The sequence below is a fragment of the Aspergillus luchuensis genome, chromosome 4, assembly GCF_016861625.1.
Source record: "Aspergillus luchuensis IFO 4308 DNA, chromosome 4, nearly complete sequence".
Lineage (NCBI taxonomy): Eukaryota > Fungi > Ascomycota > Eurotiomycetes > Eurotiales > Aspergillaceae > Aspergillus > Aspergillus luchuensis.
Genome location: NC_054852.1, coordinates 1,377,511 through 1,393,368, shown reverse-complemented (window position 1 = coordinate 1,393,368; position 15,858 = coordinate 1,377,511). Strand labels below are relative to the sequence as shown.

The window sequence follows — 15,858 nt, the reverse complement described above, 5'->3', positions numbered from 1 at the left end:
ATCACTATTAATGTACATGCTAGTCTGCTCGTTCTTGAGCAGCCACACACCCCGAACGCCAGACACAGCATCAACACACTCAGAAACGTGTAGCCGATAGAGAGAATAAGACATATAATCGTAATCCTCACGCAACACCTTAGATACTCCACATATGGTATGCTCCGAAATGAGATGCGTGACGCTATGAGAATTCTGCCAACATAAGGAAAGGTTGAGACACCGTTGATTGACAATGCAACACATGCAAGGCAAATGTACACTGGTAAGGTGATATAAAAATGCGAGATTGTGAAATTACAGGAATGTATAAATGAAGGAGAACCAAGAGGGGTATCAGGAGAAGAGAAAGAGAAGCGTCAGTCCAAGGGATCATGGCGGAACGTGCATTCGTCACCTTTGCGGCACTTGCCTTCTCGCCAGTACCGACAAGGAACCAATCCTGCTTTGGGCTAGAGTTATATTAGCATTGGAATGAAACAATGCAAGGTGAGAGGCACTTACATGCTTCTTGTTCGGCTCATTTGATCTGCTTCGTTTAGAATTGAACCTTTCATCGTCGTTTCCGTCATATCCGCCGGTTTCACGTATACGCTTCCGCTCCGGATCCTCGTAGTGGCCTGGCGGCGGATGCCCATTGGCCGCAGCTGATTGGGTTTGACTAGTTAATTGGGAAATAATGGCAGCCAGATTAGGAGCGATGCTAGGTTGTGATGGCTGGACCTGCGGTACAATGGGTGCAGGTTGCATCTGCTTTTGAGCATTGAAGATCGACAAAAGTCCCTGGAAATCTACACCCTGAGCAGCTTGAGGCTGAGAAGCCGGCGGGAACTGGGGCATTTGCAGCAATGGTGCCTGCGGAGGCGGGGGCGGCTGCTGCTGCTGCTGCTGGCGGAACATGCTGAAGGTTCGCTCAAGATCGGACATGGGTGCTTGGGCGACTTGGGGTTGAGCTAGTGGTGGAGTAGATTGTTGCTGAGGCGCGCTTTGGATGATCTTGAGTAAATTCGAGATATCGAATGGCGCGTTCGGTGCGCTCTGGGGAGCTGGTGCTGGCTTAGGGTTCACCATCGCGAAGTATCGATCTTGTCGGGCCTAGCACGGTTGTCAGAAGACGTCGAATGGAAGAATGGGAAACGGAACATACCTTGACATGGTCCGGTAGTTCCCCGAAGGAAATAACTTCGGGGGCGGTGTCTTCCGCATCCGCTGGGGGAGGTTCCTTTGGTGTCGACGGTACGTCTGCTGGCGAGGTATAGAAGACCATAAGCGTCGTGGCCTCCCGATGCTCCTGGGCACTCTTTTCAGGACTAGTCGGCTCAGCAGTGCCGCCGCGCTTGATGTAGTTTCTCGCGCGATCGTCGGGTGCGATGTCGCCGTTGTCGATTTCTGAGTCGGTTAGTATCCAGACACAAAACGACAACATCACAAAATTCAATGACCTACCCGAAGGCTCATAGTAGTCGAACAATTGCTCTTCACGGATGCCACCGTCATCTTCCTCCTCAAGCTCGTCGAGGTCTCGGTGAAGTTTTAGCACACTGCCTTCACCCTTGACATCTCCCAGGTGATCGCCAGGGCCGAGTTCTTCTTCAGGGTCATGCGTGAATAGACGAACTTCCGTAAGTGACGCATCGGGCTTCCATGTGACACGCAACTTCCGGCGTGCCTCTTTACGCAACCTCTTCTTCCGTTCTTCTTCGGTCTCGGGGGGTCTATCCTCCGCAGGCTGTACAGGAGCAGGATCCTTTTGCTTGTTCAAATCTGCCATCAAATCCCCAAATGAGAACGTAGGCCTTGGGGGCGGGGGTTCCTTCTTTTCCGCAGGGTTACTGCTCATTATGTTAGCTGTCAAGCCAGCAGAAAGATCATGAAATGACACGCACCTTGCTTTCGCTGCGGCCGCCGCGGCCGCTCGCTCTGCGTTCGATGTTCCAGGTCTTTTAGAGGCCGAGCTCAAACTACCAAACAGGCTGGTAGGTTTCGGTGCAATGATGTTGGCCTTGGGGCGGGCTGCATTGGCTGCAGCTGGTTTGCTATCTTGTCCTACCTCCTGCGGGCGTTTGCTGACACCAGAAACCGCAGTGCTGTTTGGTTTTGCTGCCGGTTTGGGGTGTGCAGGGACAACCATTCGCTTGGTTGCTGGTTGCCCATTCCCTTCACCTTCTCTGGGCCTCTTAGATCCAGTACCCTCACCACCACGTCCATCTGGGAGGGGGCCGTCAGCCACTGAAGGTTTAGGCGAACCGTCCTTCGAAGCGGATTTACCCGCCTCTAGTTTCCGTTTCGTTGAGGCAGCGGCATTGTCCATGATCTTTTGAGCTAGCTCTTTCACTGCCGGTCCGCCCTTCTTGACGAATCTAGGCAGTAATTTGGCAACGTTCGTTTTCTGAAGAACATCTTCATCCATTGTCACGAATCTGGAAAGCAACTACAGTGAAGGTCAGTCCTGATTCAATAAGAAATTCCAAGGCCGCTTTGTAAATTTACCTTGAGTATATTCACAGTCAGAGTACCGTCAATATCAGAAGCCTGGTGACGATCCAGCAAGAATGAATACAGGGCAGCTACAGCCATTGGATGTTCACCCAACCTGGAAACACATACGTCAGCGACCGGCACAATCTAGAAAATGAAAGTGAAAATATCAATAAGCAGATGCAACGCATCCGGAGGCTAACAGAGTTCAAGCTCCGAAGGGTGACACCATAATGGAACACCCTTTGGACACCTGTACAATGACGGCAGGAGAGTGCTTGTCTGATCCGGGATGGGCATTCTATCCTCATTTGCCTCGTGCTTGAGGACACACAGCTAGGTATGCTTAGTCCTCGGATGAAGAGCATATATGCACCCTTACTTATAAGCACATTTTTATATGCCAAAGCCCACACTAGGTAGATTACATGGGAGAGGCTCTCAATTCGTTTCAGACTTCTATGGCCACGAGGACATGCCAAATGTGGGAAGGAAAGGGAAGACAGTAGAGAAAGGACATACTTCTCGACAATGATCGGGTGGCCTTGCTCCTGGGTTGTGCTGACGACGACGTCCATAAGCCGCCGTTGAAGGACCACGTTCTTCTTTAGTTGCGCTGCTTTGTCATTATCACCCTTGTTTTCTGCCACCTTCATGGCTTGGCTGCTTTCCTTCCACGCATCTCTTACGGCTTTGACAACATCTTTGAACGCAACCAGTGCACTCTTGACCTTGTCAACATTAGGGTGCCTATTACGTGGAGACCACACAGCTTTGAGCGCGTCATACCGCGCGGCAGCCTCGGGTTCGCTAGGACGAGTGGGTGGTAGTGGAGATACCTCTTCAGGCTCCTCGATCTCAAGATCTGACTCATCAGAGCTATCTGATTCAGAACTCGACGCCGACTGCCCATCCAGCTTCTTGCTTCCCCCTTTCATGGTGGGCTTTTTGGGCTGTGATTGTTTCTTCACGCTGGGTTGCTTCTTAGGTTTTGTTGCTTTGACTGGTGCGACGGGGGTGACTGTATCTTGACCTGGTCTGGTGAGTGAATGCGGCGCAACTATGGGGTGGAGTGAATTTTACCATTTAAGGGCACGATGAACTCATATTGCGTGGTTGGGGCGATTGGTTGGTTCCGTGCCATGGGCTGAGGCCGAGGCTGAGGCTGGGGTGTATGCTGTGGCTGTGGCTGTCCCTGACCTTGACCCTGACCCAGAATTTGTGGAACTTGCAAGTCATCCCGGAAGAAAGAGTACAACCTATAAACAGTCAGGACGCATGCAATTATCAAAAAGGATCAACCGTTTATTGGAACATACTTTGGATCTTCAGGACGCTCGAAGTCCGCAGGATTCATGTATAGCAGATTATTCTGGAGGGATGCTTGCTGGCTAGCAGCTTGTTGCGGTGAGTTCAGAAACTGTGGATTGATGGTCTGCTCAGAAACAGTTGGAGTCGACTGCCCGTATCCGGCAGCGAAATTGATCGGGATATGCTAGTGAGGGTCAGCAATTGACGTAAGTAAATAATTCGATAAATCATACCGTGTTCCCCTCCGGATAGCCCGCAGGAAGAGAATATTGAGGGACTTGGTGCTGATGAGAATCGGACCGATATTGTGTTGGCTGGGCTTGTGTTTGAGTGGGCCGAGGAGAGTGAGACTGAGGAAAGACATCTGGCACCGAGAGATTCTGAGGAGGATAGTAGCCACGGGGAAAGGTGTATGACTGGAAGTGCGAGTTGTCGGACGAGGGGAGTGGCTGTGAATCAAACGCCGGTTGCGCATGAGGAAATTGCGCCTGACGATACTGTTGATTCATGGAGAACGTCTGCGGCGTGGGATGAATTATTTGCTGGGATTGCAAAGGAGTTGTCCGCCACGATTGGGGGGTCGCCGACGTATAGATGCCATGGTTCTGTTCCTGGGGTGTGGGCAGAGGACTCCGGGTTTGGGGAGCTTGACTGAACATGGGGTGATCCCAGCTAATCCCCATTGGCGTCGCATGTTGCTGTTGCGGCGGTGCCGGCTGAATTTGCTGAAGCTGCGGCGGCTGGGATGGGTGCGTATGTTGATGTGGGGGGTCGGGGTTGGTATACAGAGGCTCAAAGCTGTTCCAGTATTCGGGCGGCAGCGAGCCGGGGTCTACTGGTGCACGGTGCAGACCGGGCATGATATTTTGCGGCGGTGACTGCTCCATACTCCCGTTCATCCCCCGCTTTCTAGAAACCCACGGACCCTCGATCCTGGGAGAATATGTAGGTCGAGAAGAAGTATATGATTGTCGTGGGTAGCGGCGGGTGGAGTCAAGGTACTAAGGCAGTAAAGCGGGTGCACGGCCAAATGTAGTATAAGTCACATGCATCCACGTGCCGGGGTTGTGGTGTAGGTGCCAGTGGGAGGGACCAGGCTCAATTGGGACAAGAGCCAATGCCGCTCTGGACTTGGTCGGAGTTTGGGCGTGATTCCCCTGGTGGGGAGGACTCGCCCACTCGCGCGCTGATTGGCTCTCCCGTCACGCGTAACGGCGGCGCAATAAACCTTCCCAATGGAGCCGGATATTAGGTCAAGAGCTCTCTGGGCGAATCAATCGTCCCGACCGTGTTTGTCAGCCTAAGGGATCGCTGATACGTCGATAGTGGACCAAGGACTGGACCAAGACCGAGATATTCAAGAGATAGTAGAGTAGTAGTAGTGTAGGTGTAGTAAGTAGTAGTACTCCGTAGTGCAAATAGGGTACTAGGTAAGTACTGTAGGTAGAGAACTGATGGGTTGCCGAATGGAGGGTGGCAAATGGTCGGCGCCCGCTGCTCTTCCCGCTTTCCAGTTCCGTGAAATTGTCTCCTATTCGGAGGCAGCGGAAGGGGGGGAAGGGAACCACACCTGAGCTCTCGGAGTAAGTCAGAGAGGGAAGCAATTGCACCAGACTTTTCGGCTTTGGCTGTGCCTGATATCCTTAACGTCACGTCACGTTGCGCGGTATCCCCAGTGTGCAGCCTCTCCTCTCAGCTCTCGCTTTCTCTCTTCTTTCTTTCTCTTTTAGGCAGATTAGAACAAGGTTGTCCACGCTGCAAGAAGCTGGATCAACTCTTTCGAATACACCAGCCAAGTACTCCGTATAATAGACGTAAGATAATCTTTGGCTTCCTGAAGAGCCTGCTCTCCTTCTTCTGTTTCTGTCCTTCTCCGGCTTTCCCAAGCAATCCTTTTAAACAAATAAAAGCCTTGTGTTTGTATCCTTGTCCTTGTCACTCTTTCTCTCCTGCCAGCCTCACTTTCTCTGTCTGTTTCTTTTGGTTGAAAAAGCAGCTGAGGCAAAAAGTCACTCGTACTGCCTGTCCTGGGTGGACCTTTTCTTCTTATTCTGTCTTAAAAGATGATAAGAAAAGGTGTTATACAAAGAACCACTCGGGACTGCAGCTTAGCAGCATAGTCATTTGCTTTACGAGGAAGGGTGGAAGGGATAGGGATGGGGGGAGAGGGAGGGTGGTTGGTAGTGCTGGTTGTCGTGAGACTGAAAAAGCCGGGCGGCGCTCGGTTGGGCCACGCCTGAAATGAGCTACGCCTCTTCCGACCTAGCGTGAGGCACATGATCGCAGTGCCCAGATTGGCTGGGCGGGAGCTTATGTCATCTCCTCATCAATTGCGGGAGCTTCTCAGGATGCCAGGTGGAGAGTGTGTAGTTACAGACTGATGAGTGGGTAATTCCTCTCTATCATATTATCTATCTCCAGCGGAGTTTAAGAGTAGAGTACTACTGCTTTTCTCTCCGGAATTGACTATCGCATCACTTGATCTCCTTGCCACTGTCCCCTCACCACATGTCATGAATCTTGGCCATTCCTGGTAATCGTGATAACCATCCGGGGTGAAAGCAAGTCCAGCTTAATTCGAACTACTATGGCCTCGCAACAAACGTCTTTGAGGGACCGTCAGGTCGGTAGGTTTCTGCTGTCCGTATTGGATTTGTGCAGACCCTCATAATTTCCTAACTCAATCTCAGCCTCCATTCACAAGATTCTCAACTTGAACCATGAACCGCAACCCGCGGAAGACGCCCACCACGATGCGTCCGCGCAGGGCCTCATTTCCACCCCGGTACTGAACGAGGATGGCGATCCTATCTGGAAGGTCCTGGTGTTTGATAATATGGGAAGAGATGTCATCAGCAGCGTGCTGCGGGTCAATGACCTCAGAGCTTGGGGAGTCACAATTCATCTGTACGGACCCTGGTCCAGGCCCCTAAATCGATTGCTCTGCGTACGTGACGTAGCTAACGACCTGCGCCAGAAATATCAATTCCACACGATACCCAATTCCCGACGTTCCTGTTGTTTACCTCGTCGAACCTACACCTTCTAACGTCGAAGCGATCACGAACGACCTTTCTCGCGGTCTTTACTCTCCCGCCTACGTCAACTTCCTCTCCTCCGTACCCAGACCCCTCCTCGAAGACTTTGCGTCTCAGATAGCGACAACCGGAACCGCAGAGCATGTCGCACAAGTTTATGATCAGTATCTGAACTTCATTGTGGCTGAGCCGGACCTTTTCAGCCTGGGGCTAGGAAACGACGCATACTGGAAGATCAACAGTGCGCAAACCAGCGACGATGATCTGGACGCGATTGTAGATAGGATTGTAAGCGGGTTGTTCAGCGTCAGCGTCACAATGGGTAGGTCATTTGACATGGTCCTTGTTTCTTAACTGACGGGTGAATACGAACAGGTGCCATCCCCATTATCCGGTGTCCTAAGGGCGGCGCAGCAGAATTGATAGCAACAAAGCTGGACCGCAAGCTACGCGATCACATCCTTAACTCGAAAGACAATTTGTTTTCAAACAAGAAGAACACGCCTGGAGTTCCCTCATCGCGACCCGTTTTGATTATTGTCGATCGCAACGTGGATCTAGTGCCTATGCTTTCCCACTCGTGGACGTACCAGTCTCTGGTACAGGACGTTTTACAGATGCGCCTCAATCGAATCACCGTAGAGTCCACCGACGAAGCAAACCCTGCGAAGGGCGTGACAAAGAGAGCATATGACTTAAATAGCAACGACTTCTTCTGGAAGCGTAATGCCGGCGCGCCATTTCCTCAGGTTGCGGAAGACATTGATGCGGAGCTTACACGTTACAAGGAGGACGCTACTGAGATCACAAAGAAGACCGGCGCTTCCTCGATTGAAGATCTCCAGAACGACACCAGCGCCTCTGCACAGCACCTCAAGGCTGCCATCACACTTCTTCCGGAACTTCGGGAGCGCAAGGCGATTCTTGACATGCACATGAACATTGCGACCGCCCTGCTCAAGGGTATCAAAGACCGCCAGCTGGATAACTTCTTCGAACTGGAAGAAAACATCACCAAGCAAACCAAGGCCCAGATCATGGAACTCATCAACGACTCCAGCAAAGGCAACGAACCCCTGGACAAGCTCCGTCTTTTCATCATCTGGTTCCTGAGCACTGAAACAGAGGTTTCCCGCTCCGAGATGACCCAATTCGAAGAGGCCCTCACTCGCATCGGCGTCACAGATGTGACCCCCATCGCCTATGTCAGACAGGTCCGTGAAATAACGCGCATGACCATGATGACTACCGCAACAGCCGCTCCCCAACAGCAGTCCTCTAACCTCTTCCGCGGCTTCTCCTCTCTCTCCAACCAACTGACTGACCGCATCACCTCCGGAGCCCTCGGCGCCAACTTCGACTCCCTCATTTCCGGCGTCAAGAATTTCCTGCCCGCCAACAAGGACCTGACCCTGACCAAGATCACCGAATCTATCATGGACCCCACCTCCGCATCCAGCTCCGCTATCGCCAAGACAGAAAGCTACCTCTACTTCGACCCCCGCAGCGCCAACGCCCGAGGCGCCATGCCTCCGGCCTCGGCTTCGCGCAACGCCCAAGGACAGAGCCTGAACAGCTCCGGGCCCGGCATGAGCGCCACCTTCGGCCAGCGCCGACAGGCTTTCAACGAAGCGATTGTCTTCACCGTCGGTGGCGGCAGCATGGATGAATATGGCAACTTGCAGGACTGGGTAAGCCGGACAAGCGGACAACCAGGAGCTGACGGTGCCGGGGCCGCCAATCGTGGGGTGCATGGGGCACCGAAACGGAGGGTTGTTTACGGCAGCACGGATCTGATGAACGCCAGAGACTTCCTTACGGAATCGTTGGCGAAGCTGGGCAGGGAGGGCTGAGCATGTTTTGACGCAGCTGGGCGGTATTGTGAGAGGAGCGGTCGCAAATAGAATTTGCCTTCAACGTATAGTACTTAGTATAGCTAATTGAAACGCTTATGGTGATGATCCTTATGTCAAATCCCATCGTAGCGTGGCGTTTCCGCGGGAGATACGCTAGATAAAAGGGTCAAGTCGCTGTTGAATACCACTGAAAGACAGGCACCGAGAAGAATACGCCTACTAGTACCAGCTACCCTAGTATCGAAAGTGAACTTGTTCCATGTAACGAGCAAATATTAATTCCAATAAATGCCAGTCAATCGGCCGCCGCAAGAAAATTAAATATCATGCCAGTGAACACGATAATAAGCATTAAACAAACGAAATAAAAGTCACTGATACGCGGTGCATCGCAGCAATCCAGAAGTCAGTCACAAAAGAAAATCATAATTGAAATGAGCAGTCCTGAGATAACAACTTGACCATAACCACCATGTCCAGATTTCACAGCCCCAGAGTAATACGAACGATTCCCTTTGAACCACACCAAAGGAGCAGGGGTAGTCATGAATCAGTTCAAACCATATCCTTTTCCCTCTTGAAGCTCTGCACCGAGATCTCATGTTCAACTGTGATGCCGATTTCCTCGGTATTAGTCTGCTGCTTGAGCTGCTGGGAGGAACCATTATCGGCGTAGCAGGTTGAAACTGGATTCATAGTTGGCATTGAGGAAGTGGTTGTACTGGTAGTGTTTCTACTGTCCAAGACAGGAAAGGAGAGCACGTTCCAGAGATTGCGGCCTGACGAACCAGATCCGGAGCCGGTGGCAGGGCTAGAGCCAGCGCCAGTGGAGGCTTTGGTCAAGGTGACGCCGGCCCAGATGGAGGAGAGAGGGAGGGAGATGGTGACTAGGGTGACGACGTTGGAGGATAGGGCTGGGACGGCGGCGATGTAGTGGATGATTGAGAAGATGGCTGTGGAGGGGGTTCAGTTATAGATATAATGGTAAGAGAGGGTGGGGGGAGGTTTCACATACCTGGAATAACCAGAGTCTGGCAGCCCATAACGAAGATGACCTTCATCGGGCCAAAGTCCCGCACACCGAGTCTGCGTCGCTGACGAATAGCGAATCCGAGCTTGCCAACGAAGATGGCGCAGAAAAAGCAGATGCTGATTGTGGCGGTGATGTTCTCTGCACTTTGAAGCCAGACGAGATGGATGCTGCTTTCGGCTGCCATGATTGTTATGGCATTCTCGACCATCATGCCCATACGGAATCCGACTGGGATCAGTGCAACCACGATCGACAGTGAGAGGAGGACCTGTCGGTATGCACGACCGAGGTTCGCACAGATGACCTGGACCTGCAGGACGAGCGAAGCCTCAATGCATATCACGAGGATGGTGTAGAATACCACTGCGATGACGGAGTTGGCGTATGCGGAGGTTGGCACTTGGGAGAAGTCTCCGGAGAAGTAGGCATACACTCGCACGAAGTCGGTGGTGAAATACACGATTTGACAGAAGAGACGGCCGACGTTGGAGAGCAGGGCGGCGCAATTGAGGATGAAGACGCTGGAACTGCGCTTCTCGGGTCTGGTCAGGAGCAGGAGAATGACGAAGAGCACGATGGAAGCTCCAAGCTGGGCGCCATAGTTGGTGCAGATCTGGATGCAGTACTGCAAGAAGGTGTCAATGTCCTGCACGTTCACCTCGAATGGAGTTCCATCGCCAGTATGGAAGGTGACGTTCTGGGTAAAAGGATCCAACGAGGCCATTGTGGCTGTTAGATTGTAGCAAGTATGGTTGATATGCTCTGCAACGTGAGGATTAAGTATGACGAGTTGCTAAGGTGGACAGGTTCCTTCGACGGAAGAGAATGGGAGGTTGATAAGATGACTTGTATAGACCATCGAAAGAGTATAACAGGTGTTCGGGCAATACGGCCAAGCCTGTCTTCCAGCTTAGAAGCCATGGCTGTACATTCATCGTGTCAAGGCATCTTGCGATGCTGCATATTGTCTTGCAACACCGAAACAGACAATATGTAGGATGGAGCTGATATGAGGGCAACAATACTATGATGGAACAAAGTGGATACCAACCCTAAACAATGCCAATCTTCACCGCATTGAGCAATAAGCTCCAGGGGGTGTTTGTGAAAATGTTTAATGTAAGACAAACAATATCAAGTTCATTTCAAAGAACAATGGCAAGTGAAAAGGGGCCCCCCTGATGGAAGACTAGATTGTTGGTCAACACTAATCACGGTATAGATTTGTATTCACCTCTTACCTCTGGTAATATATTTGTCCATGAGTATAGTTGAGTCTGTTGGACTGGACCAATGTTCTTGTATCTGTACATTCGTCTAGCTACTATGTATCATGGGAGTGTATTTCATTCCAGCCAGAATTTAGGAATGAGAAGCCGCTGCTCCCACATTGTGTGCTGAACAGTGCAATGATGTCCTGGAGCAAATAGGTCTTAGTCCTCTGGTTGGCCTGCTAGTGTGTTATTCCACATAGAATGCTTCGGGCTGAAACACCTTGGCCCAAAGCTAGATGGTTGGCTATATGTATTTCTTGCGAAGTTGTCGGGTGTTTTGGGGAATCCCATCAAGCTATTGGTAGTAGTAATACCACCAAGAATCTAGTTGGTTTTGCGCCATCGCCTATGTGTGCTTAGCAATGAGGTCACCTAGAATAAAGTGTCTGGAGAGCTAGTATCAGACTCCTGTTGGTTCCAGCCTCCAACTAGCACCGTTGTATCAATGGTTTGGGACTTGGGGTTTGGGGGTATGGAATGCCACACGCTATTCAGGACTACGTAGCTTAGTACCCTATCCTTTTTATATCTTCCACTTCCAGCCACAGCACTAAACTCCTTACTACACTCTGCTCTCCATCCATTGACCCTGCACAATTACTAAGTCATAAGCAGTTTCTAGCGAGTTTGTATCCGCTAGCATAGAGGCTTTTAAGGATGATTGAGTATTGACAAGGTGATGTTATAGATCCAGATGTCAGCGGGAGACGTTGCGGGGAACTGCCGCGGCGGTGGAGCGAGGCTGCGAGGCACCAACAATGCCCAGTTAGTCTAGCTCCCACTCCCACTCCAACTCCAACTCCGCCATCCCACTTTCCCCATCATGCGCCTTCGCCCCTTCCAACATGGCTGCTGTGCCGCAAAGGACGCTTAACTGGCTGTACAGTGTCCTTATCAGGGTAGATATTCACCAAACACACGCCCATACAATCTTCCACTGACAAGGGATAGGACCACTACGATCCCCGACAAACCTACCAGGACCCCAATCGCACCCACTATGATGTAGCCAATGTGCTCGGTCAATACCCTTCGCTGGGCCCCAGGACTGAAGTTTACAGTATGCCACCGTTCTGCGATCTTACTGCGCTCTTACTGACCACGTCTTTCCCTCGACTTCTAGCATACGAAAACGGTTTCTCTGCCCTCCTCCTCCAACTGACCGGCACGTTGCCTGTGACGTTCCGCGGCACTGTTTACAAGTTTCCCATCACGCTATGGATCCCCAACACATACCCCAGGGAACCCCCATTGGTTTATGTCACACCAACACAAGACATGGCTGTTCGTGTGGGTCAGCATGTCACTCTGGAAGGGAGGGTGTACCATCACTACCTGGCACACTGGGCTGAGGCATGGGAGGTTAGTCATCGTGCAGTCGCAATGCGCATGTCATATCGCTGACACCCAAGCTTAGCGATCATCTTTAGTTGATTTCTTAATGATACTTCGTGAGGTTTTCGCCAAGGAGCCGCCGGTGAAATACAAACAACAACAGCCTGTGCAGCCGCGACCGCCGCCAGCGCAGGTACAAGCACAAGCACCTCCTCTACCTCCTCTGCCTCCGGAGCTCGATACCACAATCAATCGGCCCCCGCCTACCCATAGCGCTCCGAATGCCTCCCCGCAGGTATCTGCTCAGGTGCCACCGCCGCCGCCGCCGAAACCTGGGCAGACACCTGAGCCACAACCACAGAGCACTCCGTCATCAGCGCGATACTCGTCTCCTCCTCCGCTACCCCCACTGCCACCGAAGGAGCATGATTCTAGGCGGCTACAGATGCAACCACAGGCAAGCATGGGCAGTCCTATGAACAGGCCACAGTACCCACCGGAGCGCAGCCAAGCACCTGCAATGGCATCCGGGCAGTATCATTTGCCCCAACAGCCGCAACACGTATCCCAGTCGACACCGGCATACCAGGCTGGGCCAGCGCAGTTCCGGCCATTGAACGGTACCCCCGTTACTCGTCCAGATGATTCGGGTCGTGGGCTTCCGCAACTTAACACATACTACCCCGTACAGCAAGGCCCTCCTACAGCCTATCAGAGACCTCCGCCACAGCAAGTCCCACCCCAACCGTCACCGCATGCTGGACTTCAGCAAGCGCAGCAACAAGCTCCACGTCCCAAGGCAGAGACGCAAGATCTTCTCACCTCTCCGTTTGAGCTCGAGCTCCCCTCGTTCGCACCCACCGGCCCGGCGCCCCCAATTCCACCGAATCCTGAGAAGGACGCCCTACTACGCGCTGTTTCCAAGACTTTAGCACAAACACTGCAAGCAAATGTCGCACAGTCCGAGACTGCCGCTCAATCCTTGATTTCTCAATCCCACTCGCTGCATGCGGCAATTGCCACTCTTCAAGGCGAAGTCTCGTCGCTCAACACACTCAATGCGACTCTTCAATCAAACACCACAACCCTGCAGCAATCTCTCATGCGCGCAGATGGCGTCATCGCCGATGCGCAAAGCCGTATATCATCATCAGCCCCTTCATCGAGCACAGACCCCGTTGCATCGGGTCTTCCACCCATCGACGAAGTTCTCGTCGCCCCGACCGTTGTGGGCAAGCAATTGTACGACTTAGTTGCGGAGGAACGCGGTATCCAGCAAGCCATCTACGCCCTTCAAGCTGCGCTTGTTAAGGGTGTCATTGGTGTTGAGACCTGGTCCCGTCACACGCGTGGGCTTGCGCGAGAAGCGTTCTTGAAACGGGCATTGATACGGAAGATAGGTAAAGGCATGGGATTGGAAGTGCATTGATGTTTTGATGATGGAATCACTCTTCTCATGTGCGAGACCTATGTAGACGGATCTGTAGATAGATACCCATAAGGTCGATACATGTCGGCCAGACAATGTACATAGCTTGGCGTCCGTAGTTGGTTTGGAATAGCAAGGTGCAAGAGCGCTACTCCGTACGATTTTCAACAATCAGGAACGGACAAGATTATCAATTAGAAGAGCAAGAAACTATAAAACGCAATGACTAAACGTTTTCAGTCCTAGAACCTTCGACACAACTACCCGACAGTAAGCCATCCCTACCACCATTATTTCCAACCCCCATTCCACCAAAAACCACTGTCCCTATATAATCTCCAACCATCCTACCCAGTAACCCCATACTAATCCAAAACCCAGACCCTAAACCACAACCCCCCCAACAACAGCAACAGCACCAACCAACCCAACCAACCACCCACTCACCTCAGCAGAAACACTACCACCACTCGACTTCGTCTCCTCCGCAGCCTTCGCCTCACCCACCCCCGTCGCCACAATCTGCCTCTTCACCTCAGCAAAATAGCTCTGCACGTCCGTCGGCAGCGCCTTATACCACTCGGGGGTATTTCCGGCGCTGAACTCACTCGCCATGGCGACGCGCTTCGCGGGCACGAAGAGCTGCGCGAGCGCTGTGGGAGGAACGGCTGTGATGACTTGATGCACGACGGCGTGTGGTGGCGGGGAGACGCTCTCTAGGTTGGGAGGTGGTTGGGTTTGTGTGGGGAGGGAGGGTTTTCTGTATGAGATTATCAGTAAACATATACTAATCGCTGATTATGTGGGATTGTTTGATTTGGTTAGGTTATTGGGAGAATGGGAGGCACGAACAAGGCTTGCGCGAGAGCGACGAGGTTGTTGTCGTTGAGGTTCACATTGGGGATGGGTTCGGGGGCGCATATGGCTGTGGTGGCTAGGAGGGTGGGGAGGAGGAAGAGGGAGGAGAGGCGCATTTTGGTGGTGGTTTTTGTTATTAGTTATTTTTTGTTTTTCGGTGGTATTGTTGGTTTTGATGGTGAGTGAGGTTGGAGGAAGTAGTAGAGAGAGAGGTACTACTGGAGGGTGGAGTGTAGTAGTAGATAATAGTATATGGGACGGAATGGGTTGGGACTGACTGGGACAGGGACAGTTAGGGTGCAGGGGCACACCATCATATGCATGGGAACTGGTTCAACTTGGACCGAGATCCGATGTGTGAGGGGAATAAACGGATAGGATCGTCGTGGAGAAGGGCCCGGGCTAAGATTGAGGGATCTGCATACTTAGGGGAACTTCTGAGGCGTAGTCTGGGCTTTTAGTTCGAGACTCATTTTTAGAGTTGGATTTTGCCCTATGCTTTTTGGGGATAGAGGGGACGGGAGTAACCTATTGTGGATGGGAGGTAGAAATAGGGTGAAACGGGCTAGATTTGAGTGGGTGTAGAATTCAGATTTTCAAGTTGGGATGTTACTTTATTTCAGGTCTGGAAATGGTCATTGGATTGAGGTGTGGCTCGCAATCTTCAGGTAATAGTGAAGCTTCGCGGTAGATCTCGAATCTTGTATGTCTGGGTAGGTGGATCATAGCTTAGGACTGGCAAGCAATAAATGTTGACAATATGTGACTTCTTGGCTATTCTTTGTATTCGGCGGTTGCCCATGTTCAATGATTGAGTAGATAGGGCTATACTCCCATCACTTGTCCTCAGGGCACCTTATCATCTACCATGTGAGACATACTACCATCTACTTAGTACATGGGTCGCCAAACAAAAGAATGATCAAAGGTACTGACCCTATTCGATAATAGATATTTAGGAAGCTGCCTAGCATGTGCAGTAATTGGCAGCTTACATCGTGCGAAACTCAACTCTATTCATGAAGATACTCTGCTGGTGCATTGAAGGCTCTACACCACAATCACAGCTGAGCAGCAATGATCCACCACGTGAAGTACTGACAGGATGAACGTTTAAGGGAATAGCCTCTTGTCTTCATAATGCCAGACATCCACTCACAAAGTCGGATCATGCCCGATGACAATGAGAACTTTCCAGCGGATTTCCGCTAGCAAAATAGAAACAAGAAAGACAGAAATGAACCGC

General features: G+C 51.6%; 5 protein-coding genes across 5 annotated transcripts; 2 read left to right on the top strand and 3 right to left on the bottom strand.

Annotated features, from left to right (window-relative positions):
* Positions 1–359: 359 nt before the first annotated feature.
* AKAW2_40503S (uncharacterized protein) lies at positions 360–4,688 on the bottom strand (the record flags this gene model as incomplete). Its single annotated transcript, XM_041688838.1, has 10 exons — positions 360–452; positions 505–1,095; positions 1,148–1,389; positions 1,447–1,832; positions 1,887–2,431; positions 2,491–2,593; positions 3,001–3,511; positions 3,562–3,737; positions 3,798–3,973; positions 4,023–4,688. 10 exons carry the CDS (start codon positions 4,686–4,688, stop codon positions 360–362), a joined length of 3,489 nt encoding a protein of 1,162 aa, XP_041542583.1.
* Positions 4,689–6,376: 1,688 nt separating this feature from the next.
* sly1 (syntaxin-binding protein) lies at positions 6,377–8,680 on the top strand (the record flags this gene model as incomplete). The annotated part of the gene is made up of 4 exons (XM_041688837.1): positions 6,377–6,416; positions 6,480–6,696; positions 6,767–7,149; positions 7,203–8,680. The coding sequence occupies 4 exons, from the start codon at positions 6,377–6,379 to the stop codon at positions 8,678–8,680; spliced, it is 2,118 nt and encodes a 705-aa protein (XP_041542582.1).
* Positions 8,681–9,238: 558 nt separating this feature from the next.
* Positions 9,239–10,440, bottom strand: preB (alpha-factor pheromone receptor STE2; the record flags this gene model as incomplete). Its single annotated transcript, XM_041688836.1, has 2 exons — positions 9,239–9,636; positions 9,699–10,440. 2 exons carry the CDS (start codon positions 10,438–10,440, stop codon positions 9,239–9,241), a joined length of 1,140 nt encoding a protein of 379 aa, XP_041542581.1.
* A 1,395-nt stretch (positions 10,441–11,835) lies between these two features.
* On the top strand, positions 11,836–13,754 carry AKAW2_40500A (putative endosomal sorting complex protein TSG101; the record flags this gene model as incomplete). The annotated part of the gene is made up of 4 exons (XM_041688835.1): positions 11,836–11,889; positions 11,942–12,050; positions 12,114–12,352; positions 12,408–13,754. 4 exons carry the CDS (start codon positions 11,836–11,838, stop codon positions 13,752–13,754), a joined length of 1,749 nt encoding a protein of 582 aa, XP_041542580.1.
* Positions 13,755–14,138: 384 nt separating this feature from the next.
* On the bottom strand, positions 14,139–14,728 carry AKAW2_40499S (uncharacterized protein; the record flags this gene model as incomplete). The annotated part of the gene is made up of 2 exons (XM_041688833.1): positions 14,139–14,514; positions 14,607–14,728. 2 exons carry the CDS (start codon positions 14,726–14,728, stop codon positions 14,139–14,141), a joined length of 498 nt encoding a protein of 165 aa, XP_041542579.1.
* Between the last annotated feature and the right edge of the window lie 1,130 nt (positions 14,729–15,858).